The 24,675-nt window shown below is 45.4% G+C and overlaps 1 protein-coding gene across 1 annotated transcript in view; it reads right to left on the bottom strand.

Moving 5' to 3' along the window:
• ADAMTS16 (ADAM metallopeptidase with thrombospondin type 1 motif 16) overlaps window positions 1–24,675 on the bottom strand; it is a 154,952-nt gene that overhangs the window by 31,644 nt on the left and 98,633 nt on the right. The window contains exon 18 of the mRNA XM_027125373.1: window positions 18,138–18,264. Coding sequence (XP_026981174.1) covers window positions 18,138–18,264 — 127 coding nt within the window. The remainder of the gene's footprint in view (window positions 1–18,137; window positions 18,265–24,675) is intronic.

The raw sequence follows: 24,675 nt of genomic DNA, 5'->3' as shown, positions 1-24,675 counted from the left end.
ACAGGGATATATCATATCTAAGACAAAGACCTTCCAACTCAGTGGGTGGAAGATTAATTTTCAATAAATAGTGCTGGGACAGATTGCTGGGAATTGGAGAAAAATTGTAGTTCCCTTCAGTTCATTTTTTATATCAAAATAAATCTTATTTTGACCAAAGTCAAATATTTAAAGTAACCAAAATGTTTGAAGAGAGTATGAATGAATATTTCATAACATTAGAGTATAAAAAAACTTTCTAAGGATGTTATATAAACAAGATTTTACTAAAATAATATAAATTTCATTGCAGACTAATTAAAAAATATTATGTAACAGTTATAAGAAATGCGTCTGACAAGGTCCTACAACGAATTTCCATGAATGATTATCTAGAGAGCAAGGGTTATGTGTTGAGCAACCAAGTAGTTTATCATCCAGACTAGGACATTCTGAGGGTAAAAGGAGCACTATGCTTACAGTGGGACAGAAGGGATTGGATAACTGTGGATAAACTGGAACTGTTCTGGGAAAATTGGAATGTAGGGGACTTCTATTTTCTATGTTATACACACACACACACACACACACACACACAACCAATAAAGTAAAGATGAGTTGTGAATACAATTTCATACTGATTCACGTACATATAACAACTGTCTGGTTGGTTTAAGTATTTCCTTGATAATTTTCTTGCTATATAATCTCCAATGCCCATCTGCCTCAGTCCCCATGTCTATACCCTGGGGATAGAAATAGTATCCACTTACTGGGGTTATTCTGAGGATTGAATGACTTAATCCCTCATTTAAGCAAGCATTAGGTTCTTGCCAGGTACTATTATTTTATCATTATCATCATCACCATCAGTGGGAAGATCCAGGTTTTGTGAGACCTGAAGCTTATGTAATTTAGGACAACCCCTGTAAGAATAGTAAAATCAACACTGGGAAATTAGATGAGATTGACAGGAGCCTTAAAGCTCCAGCTTCATTGGCTCCACATAACTTCCTAATCACTAACATTCCTGTACTGACATTGTACCTGGATCCCCATTTCCACTCCTCTTTTGAAAGTGATCCAATGGTGAATATCACTGGTTATAAGAGAAGTAGATGAGCATCTTCTACCATAATTTAATTCTTCATGTCACACAGTGAGGGAGGGGTCAGGGTGACCAGCCCCTCTGGTTGACTTGGAACAGAGGTGGTTTCCCAGACATGGGACTTTTAGTTTTAAAACCAGGACAGTCCTGGACCATTTGGGATGAGTTGATCACTCTAGGGGTAACATATTCTTTTCTTCTCAATACAAACAGATGTAACCATAGACTTTGGTAAAAATTTCCAATAATTTTCCTCCATATTTCAATTGCCTTGCTTCTATTTACCACTGCTAATAGTACAGCAATGTGTACAGTTGCAGTATCTTACGACTGTTTAGTTGTCAATCTAAGTAACAATGGTAGATGCCTTTAGTAAAATGGGGTAGACTGAGTACGCATGCTTATCTCTGTTGCCTCCCTTAATGCTAAAGGGGGCCAGAAAGGAGGTTTCCCACTGGAGAGGCCAACTTGGGAGAACCAGGGGAGCTGTTAAAATGGGAAGCTCTGAGACCCCCAGCCCCAGGCCCCTTATCTGCTGTGCTGGGCACAAATACTGGCCCACCCCCAAACACACACAACTAATAACGGGACCCTTCTTTGGAGAAATAGATAATTCTGGGGGAAGTGACAGAGCAGTTGAAGGATCCTGTTTCAGCCCGGAGAATGTCTAATGAGCATCTTGATGCCTCAGTCTCAGTATGCCTAGACAGAGAAGGATTACTACGTATTGGAGGAAGACATCATCATGAAAGGCAAAGAGAAACATCCACCATCCAACTACTAGAGGAAAGGAATATAGAGGGAAAAGGATCTGTGGGCAAGAGGTGGGTGGGGGGAAGAGAGAGAGAGAGAGAGAGAGAGAGAGAGAGAGGGAAAGAGAGGGAAACAGAGAAAAAAGATAGAAATAAAGGAAGAGCAACAATAGAATTTCAAAAAGGAAAGAGAGGCCAGGATGCCTTAAAAGAGAGGGAACAAAGTTAAAAGAGAAAAAAAGGCATTTGTCAGATATTAAAAAATTTCAAAACAGAGAGAGTAGAAAACCTCAAAGATACAATTTTAAAAATCTCCTAGAACAAAAAGATAAAGAGACGGACATTTGAAAAGAAAACATAAGCACATTAAAACCTGAGTCTAATGTATTAAGAGTTCAGAAGGCAAGAATATAAAGAATGAAGGGGGAGGTTATTAAACTTTTCTTTTTCCCTAAACTGAAAGGGCCCATTATCGGCTCAGCAAACAAATGAACATTAGAAACCTGGGAATAAATAAAAGACTCAAACGCTTTCACAAAGGGAGAGATGATCATGAAAAAACCCAAACAGTTCCCAAATAAAGGATTGGGAATCTGAATAGTAGCAGACTTTGCAGCAGCTGCAGAAGGAAGATGGTGATGTCATGGCCATAAAACTCCAAGGGAGAGTAAACTCCACCCCTGAATTCTTCTCTCAAACTCTCTGTCATCCCCAAAGGCTCAGAAAGTTCAACTCCCCCGACACGTTCTCAGAGAGCAGAACGAGGCTGTTTCCCAAATACAGTGTCAACTGAGACAGACAATGTCCTGGCAACCAAGAAACAGCATTAGTCCACATCCTAGAGAAACAAGGGAAGCCCCAAGATTGACAGGCCCAGGTTGGAGCAGAGATGGTGGCACCAGGATGAGATGCCCAGGGGAGAGGGAACTGAGGTCTCTGGCGTGTTTAACTGTGTGGGAAGCACCGGGACAGGCATGGGACAACCTCACCTCCTCCAAATCCTGTCCACTCCACACTTGCTCAGTGAGGTCTGCCCAACACCCTGCACCTCCTGCCTCCACAGCTCCAGTCTCCTCTGCCTTGCTCTATTTTTTTTTCTTTTTATCCATGGTTTGTATCACCTCCTAAATATGCCGTTGTTTAAAAAGTACTCTATGCTTATTGTTGACTGTGTCTGTCCCCCAGGAAGCTCTCCACAACACAGACTTTAATCTAGTTGCTCACTGATGTTGGCCAAGTGCCTGGCACAGAGCAGACTCTCAATGGCTATTGGTTAAATGAATCCGTGAACATGAATCTTTTGGGGGTTTATGTAAAAAAAACAAAAAAAAACAAAAAAAAAACCACCTAAGCAGGCAAAATTCAGGCAATTATTCACTTTTAGAAAAAACACAATTTTATATACAAAAGGACACAGCGTCAGTGTATTCTACCTAGACAGCAGAGAATAATAAATAATGATGTAAACACCGAATACTAATGGAATACACCCTTATTGAGAGGATGGAGGTAAAGGAAGTTGGTGTAAAGAGAGGGCTTGGTGATGTGAGAGTGATACAAAGTGATGCAGAAGAGCTACATCCTCTCCTGTGATGGGTAAAAGGGTAATCTCCAAAACCGACAAATAGGAAAATGGTAATTACACAGAGTCTTCAGAAATAATGGAATAGACCCCAAGGTAACTGAATTACTCCTGCTGGTCAGTGAGGTTGGGGGTGGGCTGGGCAGGTGGGGCAGGGGAGTGTGACTTCCCAAAGTAACCCTTAAAGTACAGAGTGGCTTTTTAAACTATCTGCAGAGTTACTAAATAGAATAAAAATCTATTAAAATAATAGAGGTAAGAAGCAAAAATCTAGGTTTAGTGTAAATGTTGAATTTTGAGAATTTAAATGAATTCTTCTCTTCAGTCCTCTTTTTCATTAAAAAATGTAATAAATGCATCAAAACAATTTAAAAAAATCCCTCTTGTTGGAATTTTGTTTGACGTAGGAGTAAAATAAGGCTACGGAAGTGTGGCAGCTGGAGGGAGAAGGGGGATACTTGTGTAGATTCTTGTCTTGCGTGGGATCCAGTCAAATCTAAACATTCTAGGAGACTGTGGTCATTACGACAATTACATTCCTGGTGACCACAGTCAGAAGCATATTAAGAATCTGCTCTCTTTTAGGTCTTTTGCCCTGAACTTATATGGGACCTGTAGGAAAAGAAACCAAGTTGAACACAAAAAAATTTATGCTGTCATGCGGTCCTATTTCATCCTGCAGCATCATTTCTTTGTTGAAATGGGGTCTAGTCTTGAAGGTAGTATTTACTTGAAAATGTAGCTTATCTAAACAAATTAATTTGAGGATCTCTTTGGTTCTGGGAATATTGTTTAAAAATTCATGCATACCTTCAAAGATGCAATGAAACATGGGTAATATTTATTGGAAACTTTATAAATAAAATAAGGACTGCTTAAGCAGAAACACTGCCAAAAAACGGATGATAAAAATCTAAGTTTCAGTAATGATATTCATACTTGTCAAAAAAATCTCATAACCACGTGATAAAATTAATGCATAAATCTCATTTTCCTTCTAGACCTCAATAATGCTATAAGATCTCTACAACTGGTGAATATGCTTGGCAAAACCACGGCTTATAGGTGACTTTGGGATGACAACACATCAAAAGTCAATCAGAACTAAACTGAATTCTTAAGCAAATTCTAATGTGATTTGCAAAATAAATTATTAAATTCCTATATCAAATTCTAGTCAATTAGTTTGGTCGTCCTCTTAAGCTAAAGCTCTTTCAAGATTACATGAGTTCACTATACTCATTTGTTCAATTTCCTAGTCCTGTAAGGTCAGTGATTTTTTTTTTTTTTAATTTAGTGAAACTTTTTTAAGGTGCTGGGGGTGTGGAAGCAGACAAAATGGAGAAAGATTATGGTGGGAAAAAAAGTAACTTTTCCTTCCAAAATGACTCAGGTGGCTTTTCAGGGAGGCGAAAGGAGCCAGTTCATACTTTACCACGTGGTACCACCTTGTAAGTTTGGTCTGAAACCTTAAGTAACATCTAGAGGCTCTACAAGTCAGAAGCCCACTTTTGCAGAGGTTGCTATGGAGACAGATGCATGGCTGAGCATCCCACCAGCATAGGATGCAGAATTTCTGAGGTGGTGGAGGAACCCAGCCCTTAGAGGGGCTACAGTGATGCAGCAAAGGGAGAGCCACCTTTGGCCTCTTCCATCCCCTGCCCTTCCCTCCCCTTCTCTTTGGCCTGCTCAATTCAGACTTGTGGGGTCATCTTTAGGGAAGAAATAAAGGATGGGTCCCCTCCTGCCCTTCCCATGTTCACGCTGACTTCTGAATCTGGGAATGCTGGGGAGGGCACATGCTACTTTTGAAGAGAAGGTTCAGGAATTTTGTCTGACACTATGGCCTTGGACTTCTCATACATTAAAACAAAACAAAACAAAGGGAGACCGTCTTCTTAAAGTATCTTCCTCTAAAAACCTAGTTTATTACAGTGTCATATCATGTCAAGTACCAGGAGCCAAGCTGGACACTTGTCACCTGTTTTCCAGCATAAAAAGAATATGCCTGGTTTCTGAGCATAAATTCAGGCTGATGGCCTGAATTATCATGTGTGACCCACCCCAAGTATACAAACGGTAGTTTGTGAATCTTCCCATTAAACCTAAACGCTGTTTAAAAATGCCACTCTCATGAATGGAAGTCACTGGGTGTTGTTAAATAAGATACGATGATTTATAGTTAAACGGAATATGGAGAGTACATTATTCAACTACGTTGAGGAAGACAGTAATGTGATGTTCTGGTAGATGGACTTGTTAGCAGTCTGAAATGCTTTTTCCTTCTTTTTTGATCCTTACTGTCTATATTTAAGTCACATGATGTTGATTTCATAAGCTGAATCATCAGGTGAATATGTGATTTTTCTAGGACTGATGCTCAGAATATTTGACACCTTATGCCTGGCTCAGGAGAGGGCTAATCTAAAAAGACCCTGGCAGCTTGAGCCCATGTCTGCCTGGCAGGGAGGCTGCACACAGGCCCTGGATATAGATACTCATCACACACGGGGCACAGAAGAGATGTCTGCAGATCAACATCTCTTTCAGGGAGGTTCCTAGAGAAGAATGTTCAATTTCAATAACTGATTTTGAACTGACAGATAGTTCAAATTACTTGGCCAATATTCAATCAATATTCAAACAGCCATCCTCCTTCCTGCCCTTTGGTCTTGCCCTCCGGAAAATACAACATGAAAAACAAACCAACTTGGCCTGAAACGACAAATTGGGGATGATTTCAGTCCACTGAACGAACGACCCGGTTCTCTGGTTTCTGAAGTCATGTTTCCTGAGGCATGGCTCCTCAGGATGCAGAGTGCTCCCACGTCCCACACTCCTGGGAGTGTTCATCCGAAGCTCTTCAGCACAGACATGGGCCTGGAGACTTCCTGCGGGGCAGAGTCACATGCTTCTAGATGCTTCTAGAAAGGGGCAGCGGAAGCCCTTGGGATGCCCATGTGGGTGGCCTCCTGCAGTGGGTGTTCTTGCTTCCTGAACTGAGCCGCAGACTGACTGCTAGTTCATTCACATTTGGTGTCCAGGTGGGAAATAAAACACACATCTTTAAACACTGGATAACAACTAAGCCCTGTTAGATGGAGGTAAAAACAAGGTCACCTGGGGGGGAAGAACAGGACGCCACCCCCCTTTCCAGAATTGAATCTACCTGTTTTCCTCGTTTCATTAATTGAGCACTAATCAGTACCTGAAAAATACTAATCATGCATTTTGGCAAAATGCATGTCTGTCAAAATGTGAACCCTCTTAACCACCAGGGGTTTCTTGGATACACATATTTTTATTGGTGAATCACTGAAATGAGATGAATTATAACCTATTTTTTTTTCTTTTTATCCTAATTCTGGTTAAGCCAAATCTCCCCACCAAATCTGTACCCATGACCTGGGTAATTAGGGTTCAACTTAGGACCTGCAGGCCTAAGTGGGCTCTCAGGGAGATGCCCACCTGAGACTTACATGGCTGGTCAGGGCACTACCCACCCTGATTTCTCCTTCCCCTCAAGGCAGCAGCTGCTCCTCCCCTCACTCTTAGGTAGTGAAATGGAGCAGGACCCTACGGGGCCTTCCCAGGTCCTCCACCTGCCTCCTGGTTGTAGAAAAATTTTAGCCAAAGAATGAATTTATTCAGAGAAGTGAGAAAATGCAGAAGCAAAGAAAAAGTCAAACAAGACAAAATAATAATAGTTTAGCCATTCAACAAAGTCAAGGACCTTTAGTTCCTTCTCAAGGGCTGTAGATTATATTCTGAGTCATGTTCTTAAAGCTCTTTTGTAGATACTGATACCTTCACCAGGTGGAAGAATTTAACTGCATGATGACCAGATTGTACCCACGACAAAATCTGCACCACCTTACACAATTCTGAGAACTTGGCCTCAAGGAAATGGGAACAAACCAGCCCTGGAACTGAAGATTAACTGTACTTACAACAATCAAGATATTACTGATCAGACCACTGCGTGACTAATTTTGATTTCAGAGCTGACTGAACTGTTTCTGCATGTAGCACCCTCCCTCTGCCTGTGCACGCCTGAAACTCCCCTTTGAAAGCTCTTGCCCTCTGATTGGCAGTGAGGAGTTGGCCTTTGGATATAAGTCCACCTTCTCCCCAGGTTGCCGGCCTCCAGAATAAAGCAAACTTTCCTATCCTACCAACACTTGTCTCTCGAGTGTTGGCTTTCAGCTGGACCTGCATTTGGTAACAGAAGGACTTGGCTTCCTTCACTGGGAAAACAAATTTCCTCAGTGTCTGGCCATCACCTCTCCTGCTCCCGCCTAGGGCCACCCTCACAGCTGCTGACACATCTGAGCTCTCAGTCCCCTCCCTGATCATTTCCAAAGATGCACGTGCTCGCTGCACCAGCTCTCATGTGAAAACGAGGGAAGCAGCAGCCAACCCTCCTGGGCTTCATGGCCATTCCAGGTGTGGTTCTGTCCCTTTGCTTCCCTGTACGGTGAGACTCCGTGGGGACACGCCTGTGCTCATGTGCTCTGCTTTCTCATCTCTCTCTCTCTCAACCCCATGCCTTTGTTCCCACCCCCACTAGAAATGATCACATGGTGCTGGTGATCCTGACCTTCCTAAATGTTCTCAACGCTTGAGGAGCAAGATGTGAGTGGGCCTGGCCTCCAAGGTGATGCACGCTTGGACTCCCTCCCTCTTTCCCGCAGGTGTCTTCTGTCTGCTGTCTGCCTCCTGACCCAGTGCCTTCTCACCCTCCTCAAATAAAGCACACAGAGAACTCTAGCAATTTTGCCAGTTCTCTATAACTGCTCTGTAAGGAGATTTAATCCAGTTTAAGCTCTGTCACAGTTCACTTAGCTTTTTTCTATAAGTTACTTATTTCTGAGAGTTTTATAATAATCACGTGTGGGTAATCTCGTATATTTTAAAAGTTACACTGATTTATATGGTTGTTTATTTATATCAAAAAGCAGTGGTGTGAAAGAAGGAGAAAGTATAATTTCTTGCAGGAGTGGCCATAAAAGAGCATAAAGAGAACTGTACAAACTCATCAGAAAAGAGTAAAGCCATGGAGCAATCAGATGCAAAGACAAGGCCTGGTAAATGGAGGACACAAATCCTAAATCCAGACCTAAATTTAGTACAGGAGCAACCATACCTCATATAAATGGGCTAAGCTTGTGTGTGAAAGATATTCTTGATTTGATAAAGTCAAAAATCCAACAGAAAATTATTTAATCAAGGTGCAGAGAAACCTAATAATACAGACGTTTAAAAATAAAGGTAATGAAGAAATGTAAGCCAGGTCAAAAATAAGTAAATGGAGGCTCATGCCATAATGTTCATTTCTGAAAAAAATAGATCATCCACTGAAAAGCAATATTAGGGATAAGGATGGACATTAGTTAATAATAAAGAACAATTCATGCAGAAACCACACGTGCAGAAAACCCTACCTAACAACATAAAGTGGAATTTTAATGTTAACTATAAAGTAAAATTAATAGGAGAAACTGAAAAAATAAACAATCGTCATGAGAGATTTTAAAGTATTTCTCTCAGAAACAGACACACAAGATAGATAAAGAGTCAGAACATATTTGAATAAATAAGGAGCTTGACCTGTCATATAAATAACCCTAATACAACACAAAACACACATTCCTTCATTCCCACAGAAAATATTTATAAAAACTCCCATTCCTAAGACATAAAGGAAGTCTTGAAAATGCTAAAAATGATATCGTTTTTAACTCTCTCTTTGATCTCAATGTAGTAACATCTGAAATAACAAAAAATTTTCCCTGAAGCCTCAATAAATTTAGAAATGCAAAAAACAATCATTCTAAATAATTCACGGATCAGAGAATAAAACAATGGCGCCTAATCTTACATAAAAACCAACATACTGGGCTTCCCTTGGTGGCGCAGTGGTTGGGAGTCCGCCTGCCGATGGAGGGGACACGGGTTCGTGCCCCGGTCCGGGAGGATCCCACATGCCGCGGAGCGGCTGGGCCGGTGAGCCATGGCCGCTGAGCCTGCGCATCCGGAGCCTGTGCTCCGCAATGGGAGAGGTCACAGCGGTGAGAGGCCCGCGTACGGCAAAAAAACAAACAAACAAACAAAAAAAACCAAAACCAACATATTGTGTTCTCTCCCAAAAAAGATATGATTCTGAGAGATGCTTCAGATATTTTCAGAAGCCCTGATTAGTATACTTGCAGTGAATATACAGATACACATATAGATTTGTAGTAAAAATACATTCTATTTACCTATCTACCTGCTTACCTATCTAATTGTCATCTATCAATTCTATTTATCTATCTGTAGATTTGTTTTTCATTTTTGTATTTGAAGCATATGCCATAGTGTATATTATTAGGGGACTTGATGAATTTTAGTTTTGATCATATTGAAGTCTGAAGACCAGAATAATAAAAGTATTATGAAAATTTTAGGTATTATTTAACTTTTTTTTTTTTTTTTTTTTTTTTTTTGCGTTACGCGGGCCTCTCACTGTTGTGGCCTCTCCCATTGCGGAGCACAGGCTCCGGACACGCAGGCTCAGCGGCCATGGCTCAGGGGCCCAGCTGCTCTGCGGCATGTGGGATCTTCCCGGACCGGGGCACGAACCTGTGTCCCCTGCATCGGCAGGTGGACTCTCAACCACTGCGCCACCAGGGAAGCCCTTATTTAACTTTTATAAGTGAGTTCCAAGTAAGTTTCCTGAAATATAGAAGTATTCCTAAAGTGCCTTTCTGCCTTTGCTCACATAGATAAATAAATACATAAATAAATATATATATATATATATATAAACAACAAAATACACAGACACACACATACTGCCACACATGCATGCACCAAAACAAATAAAGCAAAACAAATAAGCAGACAAAAAATGAAACAAAACAAAACCCAAACTATTGTACAGAAATACGTAAGGCAGAGTTTTAGGTGTGAAATGATGAAGCCAGATCTAAAAAGTTAGCTATAATTTTTATATCCCCACTGCTTCTGCAACGGTTTCCATGTTAATATTTCAGCAACTGAGGAAATAAGTCAAATCAGTCTTGCTTAGGACCAGTTGGTCCATATTTGTAACTTGATTTTCATTGTGAATATATTGTAACAAATATCTTTACCAGCCTGAACGTATTTTAACCTCATTGTTTTGGTTAAGTAACATCTTTCCTGGAGGAGATAGAGTAAGACATCCTCTTTTATACTGAGGTACTGTCACATCTAGGTGATTATACAGTTTCAAGTCGTGACCCTAGCACCTGAACTGGCAACTTCACACTGAAGCTGAATGCTTCTCCAAAGAGTGTCAATTACAGAGATGCTATAACACTTCTGGTTTCCCTGATTAACCGTAGAGGGTTAGATGCCTTTTCAAAGGGGGTGCAGTGGAGGGAGGACAAGGCTTCGCAAGAAAAGTGAGGCCCCCTTAGGCAGGTGGCGTGTGTGGGCTTGAGCTGCAGCACCAGGTGCCCTAGATACAGGCAGGCTCGTTACAAGAAGAACAGGACAGAGAAGCTGGGGAACCCAGAGGACACAGGTTCTGTAAAGCTCTCCTCAGCATTACTTCACGCATCTGCAAGTATTCTTAAGTCCAGCAAAATTGGCGCTCAGCCCGTAAGTGGAAAGAAAATAAGAAAAGATAACTGTACCAAGTATATCCTTCACATCTGCCACTGTGGTGTCACCAGAGAAATCCATGAGTTGAAGTCATTGTCTTCCAAACTCGAGTAATGTATAATTGATTTACTAAAAGAAGAAACATTCCAGTACAGTTTCCAAAGATTCCAGAAAAGAATGTTACACAGAAGTCGGGCTGCGTGCGGGGCAGAGCTGGCTGTATAACTTGTGGAATCCACTGCAAGGTGCAAAATCATGAGGGGTTTCAAGTTGGTTGCATCAGAGAATTAAACCAAGAGGCGGACCTTCTGAGCACCGGGCCCTGGGTGAATGGGCAGGTCACACACCCAGGAAGCCAGTCCTGTGGCTCGTTTATTCCGTCACTCTGCTAATTAAATGAACTGAAATACTCACTTCTGTAGCATCCTGGGAGTTAAGCCATTTCACTTATACGGACCACCTCAGTGACCACGGACGTTTTCATTCCCTTGCTAACCTGTACACTACTGGGCATTAATATTTTCAAGGCTTGTATCTAAGAGATGAGACAAAAAAGTTACTGCCCCCTTTCCTGTCACTGGCAGTGTTGCCATAAGAAGATCATTAGTCATAAAGTTCCCCTGGTGCATCTGCTCTGTCATTTCTACCAAATGGATGCAACCAAATGGATGCAGTCACCCGCTTCGGTATCTTGGTCGTAAAAGAAGCAGTTTTGCTGATAGGTTTGTAGAGGGTCAGCAAAGTGTCGGCAAATACAATATGACCATCCAAATATCAAGCAGAGAGGAATACAGAGGGGGGCTACATGTGTACTGGGGTGGGGGGCATCCGATGACAGTATGTTTTATCTACACGCTTACTCTGCATTCCTAGAATAATACTGAAGAGAGAGGAAAAGTGTTCGTTTGCCATCTGGAAAGTATTTCCTCTTGTTCCACCTTCAGTCCATGGTCCAGGAAGGCGTACAATTAGTGTCTGTGCTTCGAAAACTAGAGAGATAAGATAAATGACAGGAAGAGCCACTCCATTTAGATAAACTGAGAAATAGAAAGGAAATAAATAGCCGTGTGATTTATAGTTCACGTTTCAAAAGCAAGCGATAAAAATGCCTGATTCTCCCTCAAATGAGCCGTGGGAGAGCCGCACGCTGCCGTCTGTGAGAGGCCCTCCTCCTTGCAGGGCGCTGGCCTTGCTCAGTCCCAGGGGAGCAGCTCTCGAAGTGCTGACGCTCCATTATTTGGCCGTGATGCTCCTGCTGGCCGGAGCCTCGCAGACGTTTTGAGATCCTCCTCCTCCAGCTAGGAGGCTCCTGGACTCCCAGGTCTCTGCCTCGCGGAGATTTACGAGCTGGGACCCCGTCCGCGACACCGTGCGTGCGCGCCTTCGACGCGCTGCGCGCACACGTGCTTGGGGAGGGCTCAGGAGGGAAGGGGCTCCCACCAGCGGAGCAGTTTTCCTGTTCTTGTAACTTACAAAGGAGAAGGACTGTGGATTAGGCTATTTTAAAGTCTCCGCTTCGCGGTCCTTTGGCGAGCCTCCTTCACTTCACATGGAGCTGGAGACGGCACATTGCACCCTGCTTCATCCTCCCTGCCCCGAGTCAGACGAAGAGGTGGGAGGCTGAGGACTGCAGCCACGCAGTGTGGCCACTGTGGCTTTGTGAGGCCGTGGAGAAGCAGGTGGACACGCGGCTCGAGAGGGTCATGGACGGCCGCCTCGCAGGAGCAGTCTAGTAAGAAAGGCAAGGGTTCTCCTGCTTGGACAAATAAAGCTTGGGTTTGCTGCCCACTTAATCAGGGACAAAAAGTCATCGGTATTCTGGGCAAGAGAGAAATGTATCTCACATTTCAGAGGACAACAAAACAACTTTTAAAATTAAGATCTATTTTCCCAATTCAACTGTTAAAATGACAACCCACAAGGACTGAGGCATATAATACAGGTTCATTCTTCTGTGTTTGTCATTGATCGTTTTGCTTCACAGACTAATAACTAATGTGAACTTGTTTCTCCTTTTGCAGCAAAAAATAAAACAGCCAAGACTTACTGAGTGTTTTAGCCCATGTACTGGGCTAAGAGCTTTTACGTGGATTCCCTCAACAAATCCTGACCTTGTGTTGCCCCGATTACGTACAGGTGGGAGCACCAAGGTGGCAGCTCAGCCCACACCTTCGACCAGGTGCGAGCTGGCAGGCATGGGCTATGCTGCTCTAGCCCCTTAGCATGCTAAGTCCACTCCACCAAAGGACTTGGATGCAGAAGAGCTGTGGGCTGGGAACTGGGAAACTTTGTCCCACCCGGACCATAGACACCTGCGGGCTGGCTTGTCATCAGGCTCCTGCAACTGGCTGGGGGTGAAGCAGAAACCCTGCAGGCGCCCCTCTTGTCCTCCTCAGGGGTCTCCCAGCAGGGACGCATGGCATTAGTTTCACTGCCAGCTTTCTATTGTCTCCCAAAGCTTTCTCTTTCAGAGGAAATATAAATATCAAAAAATATGAGATGTATAAATCAAAGAGCTCAATAAGGTGGGGGCCTCTGGGTTTTCTGGGGTGATTTGGGTGCCCTCGCTGTGTTCTCCACAGGCTGTTCCCATGCACCACTTCCAGTCTCCCTGAGACTGGTCCTGTTGCTCCTGAGCTGTGCCTTTTCTTTGCACACAAAGCTCTTGACAGAGTTTACTTGTAAAATTCTACACCAATGAGTTAAGTACAGAATATAAGATGTAGAAGAATCCAGAGACCTTGTTGGCTCTGGGTCCCTGACAACCAGAAAGACAGGCTGTAGGGGGTGGGGGGGAGGAGGCCAAGGGAGAGAAACAGTGGGCTGAACAGGGGACCTACTGGAAAAACTAGTAGCATACAAATATATATATACGTTTATAATCTTGCTTAAGGAAACCCAACACCCATTTAAAAATCTTTCTTGGAAGGAGTCCATCAGCATGAAGGAGAAGGAGAGACATAACTATGAAGGTTCCTGGGGAGAAGCAGGACCCTGGTCCAGCGTGAAGGAAGGAAGGCAGAGTGACGGGGGTGTCTCAGGCGGCATTGGTGGGAGGAGGGTGTGGCCATTGCCTCAACCCATCTCTGAGGTCTGAGGTCCTGGGCCAAGAGTGTGAGCTGGAGAAGAAGAAAGCTGGAGGAGACAGGAGGTGATGTAATATCACTGTCCTGCGAGGGACCAGATGCCCAGGGAAGGGTGAGAGGACTGCCTGCCATCCTGGACGGCCAGGGAAGCCGATGGCCATACATTCAGAGTGAGAGCGTGGGCTTGTGAACTTCTGGCAGCATTAAACTCCCGAGCTCCACAAGCAGCAGAGTGAGTGATGAGAGAGGTGTCGCCAGACTGGGTTTTCTGGGCAAGTGGAGTTGGACAAGGGGGTTAAAGCCTGGACACCTGGTGGGACAGGAGGACACCTCGAGCATGGATCTATCTGGGAGCCCAGGAGCTGCAAAGACAAAGAGGCCATGGCCAGGGCAGGGTGTTTAGAAACAAGGTCTCACAGGGGCAGCAGGTAGGAAGCAGGAGAGGGCTCAGCTGCCGCAACAGAGACCACGGAAGCACAGCTCAAACATGGTAGGGAGCACTTCCCCTTCACATGGAGGGCTGGGCTGGAGACATGGGGCGGAGGGGGGCAGCTCTGCCCCAGGGAGTCATCAGGGATGCTGTCTTGTGACTCCACATGGGAGCGCTGCCTGGCAGTCCTTGCTGACGGCAGGAGTGAGAGGCTGGGACAGGACTGGAGAGTCAGGGAGCGTGGTCACTCACGTGGATGCTAATGGCCACAGGTGGCTCTGATGACCGAAAGCGTCTGATGAGACCTCAGTCCCTAAAGCTATGGCTCATCAAGAATAGTACAAGCTCTCTTACTCTTGGGGCAGATCTTGAAGGAGGCTGGCCTAGGTCGGGTACTTTACGTGAGAGACACGTGGAAACATACAAATAAGGCTTATTACAGATTACGAGAGAGTTGACGAAGCAGCGTCTTATTTCTCAATGGCAGCATACAAACAGGACTGGCTGGTCTCACCTACAAGACCCCCCAAGGGAGAGTGGGGTCACAGAGCTTCGTACTTAGGGCATACGTCTGTGCGTTTTCTCTTTGTCAACTCACAGCTGAGGAAACCGAGGCATCAGGAGGTGAAGCCACTTTCCCGAGACCATGCCACAGGCCTGGAGTTCTTGCCCTGGCCCATGGGACCCTGGTTCATCCCTGACTTCTACAAGCATTTATTGAGAGACAGGCGCAGCTCTCATCCCTCAGGATATGACAGTGGACAAGACTAACATCTGACCCTGGAGAGGTTTTCTGGAATCAATGAGCGTGAAAATTCTGTACCAGGAAACAAGATTTATCTAAACAGACACAAGAGATGATGATGATAGTCATGGATAATGGTTGAGAGTAAGGACAGTTTTGCCTGACCACGTAAGGTATGCTAGAGCTCTATCACTGAAATCCAATAACCAATAATCCAATCCAATAAGTGACCTTCGTGGAAAGTGATATTTCTGGTGCACTTACACGGGACCAGACACTGGTAAAAGCAGCCTGCCATCTGGGGTAACACTGAACAGACAGCAGCTGGGCATCGCTTAAATGCCTCCCCTAAGGGTTCAGTACAAGGAGGAAGCCCAGGAGAGGGAGGGAGGGGAACCCCCAGCCTTCTCCCCGCACCATGGGGTGGAGGCCGTCCTCGGAGAAGCATCAGTTGCTGGCTACCGTGGCTGCCTCTGCTTCCCCTGCCCCCTCAGGGCCGCCAGCTACTCCTGCATCCTGGGCTGAGTCCTGCACGGTTTGGAGATGCAGAGGGGCCTATTCAGGGTGTCCCAACCACCACTTCGCATCTGAGTTATGGGATGCTTAAAATCACGAAGCTGGAAGCCGAGGAGTGGGTGACTTAGCCCGGGGCTGGGGTCAGTGTTCACTGGAGTCCACTGTAATGAGCTTCACCAAGGCCACCTGGGCAGCTTGGACTACAAGGGGTGAGCCACTCACACGACCCCAGGGAGAGATTCCATGCAAGAACTAAACATTCCCAATCAGCCTGAGCTTTAACATTCCGATGGATTTAGTCCCAAGTCACCAGTAACTTTAGTTTCCCCTGCACATAAAAGTCACACGCACAAACACACCCCTCTTCGTCTAAATTAGTGAGGTTTTTCGGCTTCTCAACACTGTTAACTAGTTGCCTTGAGGCACCCTGGATTCCTCTGACTTAGCAAGAACTCGGTGCACTGTGGAAAGAGAAGCCCAGTGCCTGCAGCAGTGCTCTTAACATCCTTCTCCCCAAGGCTCCTTGGAGAGGTATGATCAGAGGTCACAGTGAGGTCCATGCTGTGTTACCTGGAACACAGGTGCAGAACCGGCTGTCCGGGGAGAAGGGGTCAAGTTGGTGCAACACCTCAGCGGACCCTGGGAGCCCTGGCTGTCTGGCCCCTTGTTTCCTTCGGACGGGAGGTTCATTTTGCAGAAGTGGCGCTGTGCTCTATCTTCTCCTGGTTGACCAGGGGCTTCATTTCGTAAACCATCCTGGACGGTGTGCACTGGGTGTGTCGCTTCAGGCACAGAAGGAGCCCACAGTGGCTGAGCTTCTGTCTGCCGTCCAGCCCTGCGCAGACCATGGGGGCGCCCGGCTGGCTGCAGGATCGCTGACAGGTGAAGCGAGGACCAGGTTGGGTATCAGTTCCAGGAGCTCCTTCGGTCCCAGAAAAACGCCCAAATGGGCCTCCAATGCCTCGGTGGGTGATGGGCCTCAGGCACTAAATTCCTTTTGCAAATTCTGACCCATCTCTCTCTCTCATTACCAGGCTGTGGGGCGTGGTAGCCGAGGAGTCCGGCTGAGTCGGGCCACTGGCCCTCTGAGGGAGGACACATCTTCCCAAGGAAGCCCCACTCCCCTCACAGCGGTGGGGGGCAAGGTCCCGGCCTCTCAGATGCTGGTCTGTGTCCTCCATCTCTACCCTAAGTGAGGGACCAGGGACCCACAGACTCAGAGAGAAGGGAGACAGTGCCTCCCTCCCTCTTGAGTGTTACTATCTCTGGGGGAGGCATCCGGCTTTCTGCTTTGAGGCTCAGCTCAAGCAGAGCCATCTCCTGTGCATCTTTAAAATCAAGACGTAGGGCTTCCCTGGTGGTGCAGTGGTTGAGAGTCCGCCTGCCGATGCAGGGGACACGGGTTCGTGCCCCGGTCTAGGAGGATCCCACATGCCGCGGAGCGGCTGGGCCCGTGAGCCATGGCCGCTGAGCCTGCGCATCTGGAGCCTGTGCTCCGCAACGGGAGAGGCCACAACGGTGAGAGGCCCGCATGCCGCAAAAAAAAAAAAAAAAAAAAAAAAATCAAGATGTACGAGATCACATGTGTTGTGGCGGGTACCTCCGCTATCTGAAGGGTCTAGCGGGCCTTTCATCCCATAAATACGTTACTCAGATGATTTCCACAGCCCCTCTGTGAAGATGACGCAAGTGAGAAGCAGACAGACTACAGACAAGCCCAGGGAGTGATGGCTGAGGAGGGCAGGGCAGGACCACGGCTGCCTCCTAGGGGTCCTTCCCAACCCCTGTGTCAGGGAACCTGAGCTTTCTTCAGAAACGTGGAGGGGCGGCAGTACTGGGGACAGGTGAGTGGGATGACAGAGGCCTGCTTTCTGTGGCCCGTCCCACAAGTGTGCAGCGTCCACATTCCCTCTACAGCCTGGACAGGCCTCGCCAGCAGGTTCTTCTAACAGGTTTTACTCAGTAAGAAAAGGAAACGCCAGCGAAGGGGTTAGAGGCTGCGAGGGAAAGCGTTCCTTATGTCCACAGCACACCATCCCTCCCACAGCCTGCACTGAGTAAGACAGAACAAGCGCCGTCTACTACGAGACCTTCGCTCCCACTGACAAGGCCTTGCAGGCTGTTTCCAGCCCCGGCGCCCTTTATTTGGCTCACCTGTGCAGGCAGTTCTTGTTCCTTTTGCCTCTGCTGTCACGGATTATGTGGCAGTGGTTGGCAGTTCTATTCCCCAGACTCAGAAGCACCAAGGCCTCAGCATTATATCTGCAAAACCCTGATACCCGTTCAGAAGAACATGGCAGTTCTTACCTGGGGGGACAGGCGGACACTTTGCAAGGCACGACCCCTGTGACAGGCCGGGTGTCGGGGCTGCAGAATGATGCGTTCACCGGGAACCTCAGGTCTCTGTAGCAGCCTGCTCTCGTGGTCATCTGCCCTGTGAGAGAGTGGGGTGCACAGTGAAGACTCACAAACATGCCCTGTGGTAAAAGGCAGACGAAGAGCTCACGAAATCTCTTGAAGAAAATCTTTACTGTATTGTCACATCTTTGCATTAATGGCCTTTGGCTGACTACTAATACTCTACTTTTCTGGCCTGTCTTGGTGATTTCTATCAGTGAATTGCATCAATTCTAAGATGGCTTGTATCTTCCCCCTACATTTCAACATCTTGGAACGTGTGTCTTGCTATGGGTGCCAACATACATTTGACAAAACAATCTTTTGGTTCTTTTCTATTGTTTCCAGAATTGGAAACACCAGACATTTTTTCAAAACAAACCCATATTAAGTACACTCACTTGTGCTTCTAAGTGAGAGGGCACAACAGGAAATGATCGGTAATAAACCAGAAAGAAATACGGACAACAAAGTGATAAGCGCTTCCCCACGAGAGAATTCACAGAGCAAAATACCTCCAGGGTTGCAGCTGGATGGTGACCTTTTCACAATAATGGCTTGGATGTTGCCTCAAAGGAGGTCAACGGAAATGAAAGTTGGTCTGATTCTCAGCTCCATTTACATCCCCAGGGCTACTCAGGCTTTCTGAGCATCTCTCAATATGTTCAATATTTCAATTCATTAAATTTACTAAAAAAGGTACCAATGGGGTTTCCCTGGCAGTCCAGTGGTTAAGATTCTGCCCTTCCAATGCAAGGGGTGCAGGTTTGCTCCCTGGTTGGGGAACTAAGATCCCACGTGCCATAGGGCATGGCCAAAAAATAAATAATTTTTAAAAAAGGAACCATTACTTACAGCAGGGTACCTAGACTAGTCAAAATCACAGAGATAGAAAGTAGAAGGGTGGTTGCCAGGGGATGGGGGATGACGGGGTGAGGAGGTGTCTCATAGTCAGAGTTTCCGTTTGGGAAGACGGAAAAGATCTGGAGATGGACGGTGGTGACATTTGCACAATATGAATGTGCTTAATACCACTGAACCATGCATTCAAAAGTGGTTAAAATGGTAAATTTTATATCATATATAATATATATCATATCTTTTACCACAATACAAAAGGACTGTAAATAGATATATATCTTGAAGGATGAAGTTAAGGAGTTCATTCAGTGAAAAGGAACAAAAAGAAAGAAAGAAAAAGAACCAAACCAGTGTTGATTTTAAAAATTAACACAATTAAGATTTAAAATGATTTTTATTGTGGTGCTTGGAAAATGGACGGAGTCCTCCTGTCCATGAGGCCCATCTGTTTTACTTCCTCTGCAGTCAAGGCTGCGCTGCTCAGAATGACCTGCATCCAACTTGGTCCCCACAGGCAGATGACCAGAGGTGTCTCATAAAGGAAGGGACCCAAGACATGGTTTCAGAGGACCAAAGCCACAGGCTGGCAACCCCAGGCTCAACAGCATCTAATGCTCTGTTCTCTATGAAACCGAGTCCCTTACTTGAAGAACACTAAAAGTCTCGAAGATATACGTGGAAACAAGTTTGACATTTGGCTTTGCTTTGTCAAAAGGAATAAGGCAAGTCGATGGGGAAAGTTCCCTTCTCTAGAGAATCAGTTCCCTTGATCAGTAGAGGGAAAAGAGCCCTCCTGTTTCCCAAGCACAGATCTCATGCGTCTGAGCCCCAGACCACTTCCTGCCTTGGGTATGGCCCTGTCGGTGCTGATGGAGGACAATCAGAGGTGACACAGGACCCTTGTGGTTTTGTGCGATTATTCAGCTCTCTGCCAACGTGACCCAATCATATTTTAACCAAGTTAAACAGTTTTTATTTGATGCACCCCAGTGTGGATTTCACAACTGTATCTTCCTGATTTTAATGGTCTCTCATCAGGAACAGCATATTTATAAAAGTGACTTTGATAAAGGTCATGGAATATTTCTGCAGAAATCTAAGAAAATTTACTTAAACATGTTGAGAATCTTGAAAGTGAGTATTTCTATGAAAGAACAAGATTTAAGTCACATACAGCAAGTGTCCCGGAGCAGTAACGGGAAGAAGGTCAAGGTGAACCTCAATCCCACGAGGCAGAAGAATGATAATAAAAAAAGAATATTTCCAGGCTCTGCTAAGACTGAAGCCGTGGCATTTGTTCTAATATATAGATTTAGTAAAATCAAAGATGGGCTTGGTGACCTGTGTAGCAAGGCCATGGAGCCCTCATGGCCACAGCTCTCCTGGGGACGGGGGGAACAAAGAGGCACGTCAGGCAACACAACCCACTGACACCTGCTGGGCTTCACTGTGGAAGGAAGCACATATCGGAAATCCATCTCTTTCAGTGTCCTTGATGTGGTACCAAGCCAGCTGTGTGCCCTGTCACTATGTCACACACAGAACAGACGCAAACGCGCAGTGATGGGCACTGGAGGAGGGTCCCTCACGTCTTACACTCCAAGCCTTGCACAGGTTCGCCCTCGTCCACTTTCCTGGAGGTGCTTTCCTGGGCATCACCCTGACTGCACGTGGCGATGGATTACTGACCCGCCCCCGTCTCCTGCCCTGCACCCGCTCTTAGCCCCGATGTCCCCAGGCTGCCTCCTGGACTCACAGACCTGGCCGTCTAACAGATGCACAAATACATAAACATCCATTTCAAAGCAGGCTTCCTCCAGCTCCGCCTGTCTGAGGTTCTGTGGTCTCTGTGTGGTCAAGGGATCAGTCTTGTAGTCCCCTGCCCCCCACGCCCATGCCTTACTCCAGGCATTCCTCCTTCAAGTCCAGCTGTTGGACTGATACCACGGATACTTCCTTCACACACGCACACACACACACAGACACACACGCTCATGCCACTCCCAGGTTAAAAGTCTGTTTTTCTTTTTTTAAGCTGGAGACTTCCCAGCCTTGTCCTCCAGCTCTGCTGCATCTCTCTCATGCCGACAACCCCCCTGGTCCTCTGACTCCCAGCTGTCTCTCTACCTGGAATACGGTCCTCCGCTGCCACCCCTGACACACCTGGCAGAAGTCTTCTTATCCCTTTAAGTCAGACCCACATCCCCCTGCCTCTGAACTCCCGTGCTCCCTGACTTGAGAGCACATCTGAATTCTCTGGTAGTTTAAACACAGAATCCTGGCCACCTCAGAGCCTTGGATTCAGCAGGCGTGGGGTGGGGGCTGTGGATTTACATTTCTAACCGATGCCCAGGTGCTGCTGGCACTGCTGCCCTGCGGACCACACTTTGAGAACCGCGCTTTATACAATACCCAAGGCCACCACTTTTATGTCTCAGGTTACAGAGCTGTGATATACACGTAGTAAAAAATAAATACCTGGTCTTTGTCCCTGGCTCTTGGCACACAGCTCCTAGAACCTTTGGAGTGTCTGAGCCGGCGGGTGGCGGGGTCCCTTCACAGCTTATGGACGGGGCTGGACCCCAGAAGCATCAAGGCATGATTAGAGGGTTTCAGCCCAATCCTGGGCCTCTGGGGAGGGGAAAGGGGCTGGAAATTTAGTCCAGTTACCAATGACCAATGATTTAATCAATGCTGTGTAATGAAATCGCCATGGAAACCCCTAAACAACGTGTTCAGAGAGCTTCCAGGAGGATGGCACACCCTGGCTTCATGGGGTCCGGAACCCTTCCCGACCTCTCCCTGTGTACCTCTTCATCTCGCCGTTCCCTGGTGTCTTTTACAATAAACCAGTGACAGTAAGTAAGTAAAGTGCCTTCCTTAGGTCTGTGAGCTGGTGTAGCAAATTATTGAACCTGGAACCGGGGGGGGTGGGTAGGAGAGTGTAGAACCCACAGCTTTGTAGCCAAGTCAGACAGAAGTGTGGGTGCCCTGGCATGCAAATGGCATCTGAAGTGGGAGCAGTGCTGTGGGACTGAGCCCTTCACCTGTGGGGTCTGATGGTGACTCTAGGTAGTTAGTACCAGAGTTAGATTAATGCAGGACACCCTGTTGGAAGCTGGAAAATCCGGCAATGCTGGTTGGTGTGGACAAAACCCACACATTTGGTGTCCGGAGTGTTGTGAGTAAAGACAGTTCCTGCCAGGCTAGCCCAGGTTTGTGCTCATTTGTCCTAGAAAAATGGTAAGCAACCCTTTTGCCTCTCAGTAGCATCCAGGTTTGGGTAAGACATTATATGGTGAACCTAATGTCAAAGTTCAGTGGGCATATATGTGTCATCCCTTAGATCAAATTTCCTGAGAGCGGAGAGTCCAGCCTGCCTGGATTGATCTGCTCCCACACTTATTAGGCAGTTTTTCAGCCATCGGCCAATTTCATTATATTCAGTAACTTCTAAGCCCCGGCAAGTTAATACAGTCAGCTCTCCTGGTCCAAGGGTTCCGAGTCTGCTGATTCAACCAACTACAGATGGAAAAAAATCAGAAAAACAATCCCAGAAAGTTCTAAAAAAACAAACTTGAATTTGCCTTGTGCCAGCAACCATTTACCTAGCATTTACCAAGTATTTACAACTATTTAGGTAGCATTGACATTCTATTAGGTATTATAAGCCACCTAGAGATGATTTAAAGTGTGTGGGGGGATGTGCATAGGTTATTTGCAAATACCACCTCATTTTATGTAAGGGACTTGAGCATATGCAGATTTTGGTATCCATGCGGGTTCCTGGAACCAACAGGGAAGGATGACTGTAGTGAGTTAATCATACTTGGCAAAAAGAATCATCCAAGTAAGGGTATATTCTCTTCTTTATACAGTACTTAGGATGAACTAGGCACAGTGTTGATGACTGACCCATGTATCAATGCAGAGACGAAATCTGAATCAATGTTTTATGAGTCTACTTTTCCACTTGCTAACAGGGAATAAGAGACTATTAAATTAAAAAAAAGAAACACATGTCATTTTAAAGCTGTTCTGTAGGGAATCTTGTGAACTCCATTAAATTAAATCCTGCGAACTCCTCGAAATTAAGCCAGATAATCTTAATGACCCAATTTACATGAGGACCTACTGAACAAGAGTACCATTTTCTAAAACTGCTGGTTGTCAGTTCTAATAGTAGAGAAGGAAAATTAATCTTTTCTCTCCACTTATATGATAATTTAAAAGTCAATTTTTTTTTTAAATTCTTTGACCAAACTCTTCTGGCTTTTTAGGTGTGACTCTATGAATAATGTCTTCAGTTTGGTTTCCAGTTTTGAGATTGAAGACTTGTGAAATTCAATGCTTATGCTCAAGTCTTAACAAAGAATCAGGCCTTAATGATCACTGATGGTCCTGAGTGAGGTACAGGCTCTCGATCAAGCAAATAGGAAATTGTTTTTCTTTGAAATAGAAACATAACTTTACTTTATTAATGTATTCATTTTTCTTTCTTAGTGGAGACATTTGTTTGACCTTGGTGTCAGCCAAGTCCCAAACTTTTACAGGTTAATCGGATAAGAGGGAAATCTAGATCTAGTCATTCATGGAATAATTTAGTAACAATATGATAGAAAAAATATAACCCAAAGAAAAACACTGAATTTGTCCAATGCATGTCCAAGTTCTGACTCTGCCAGTTAATTTTTTTTTTTTTATTTTTTTGTGGTACTCAGGCCTCTCACTGTTGTGGCCTCTCCCGTTGTGGAGCACAGGCTCTGGACGCACAGGCTCAGCGGCCATGGCTCACAGGCCCAACCGCTCCGCGGCATGTGGGATCTTCCCAGACCGGGGCACGAACCCGTGTCCCCTGTATCGGCAGGCGGACTCTCAACCACTGCGCCACCAGGGAAGCCCTGTCAGTTAATTCTTTTAGCTGGTGACATTGGAGACCTTTCATTTTTCTTAGTGGGACACTACTGACATTTTAGGTGCCAGTATTACTTGTGCAGCACGGTTGTCATATCATAAGACTTTTAGCACCTCTGGATCTGCCCACTAGATGCTGAAAGCAACCCACCCCCACTCATCATGGCAACTAAAATGCCTGCGCACATTTCCAAATGCTCCTTCTGAAAGACCGTACAATCTTCAGTGGAGGACACTGATGGGCCACAAGCAGATAAGGAAGAAAGGGAAAATGTAGAGTGTTGCCTGGAAATTTTAAGCAATTAGTGGAAGTAGGACAAAACAGGAGAGTGGTCATCAGGTTCACAGCAAAATTCATTTAAGAAAATGACAATGACAAAAATGCTATAAAACAGAATTTACGGTGTGTAACTAAAAGTAAGATTCAGAGGTTATTTTCATGGCCTTAAATACCTTATATTGATAAAAATAGGTATGAATGGAAATAAATGAAGCCAATACTTAAGTACAGCGTTAGAAGAAAGGGTAGATCAAGGAAGCAGAAAGAAGGAACTGGTATAGATTGGAACAAAAGTCAATATATTAGAAAATGAACAGACATCAATATATTTGGATGCAGACAAAAATGTGAAGCAGAAGTTAATATGTTAGGGGAGAGAAAATGGTGAATCCA

The sequence above is a fragment of the Aethalodelphis obliquidens genome, unplaced genomic scaffold (assembly GCF_003676395.1).
Source record: "Aethalodelphis obliquidens isolate GAN/ISIS:26980383/991018 unplaced genomic scaffold, ASM367639v1 scaffold29, whole genome shotgun sequence".
Taxonomy (NCBI): domain Eukaryota; kingdom Metazoa; phylum Chordata; class Mammalia; order Artiodactyla; family Delphinidae; genus Aethalodelphis; species Aethalodelphis obliquidens.
This window is presented reverse-complemented; position numbering and strand designations above follow the sequence as displayed.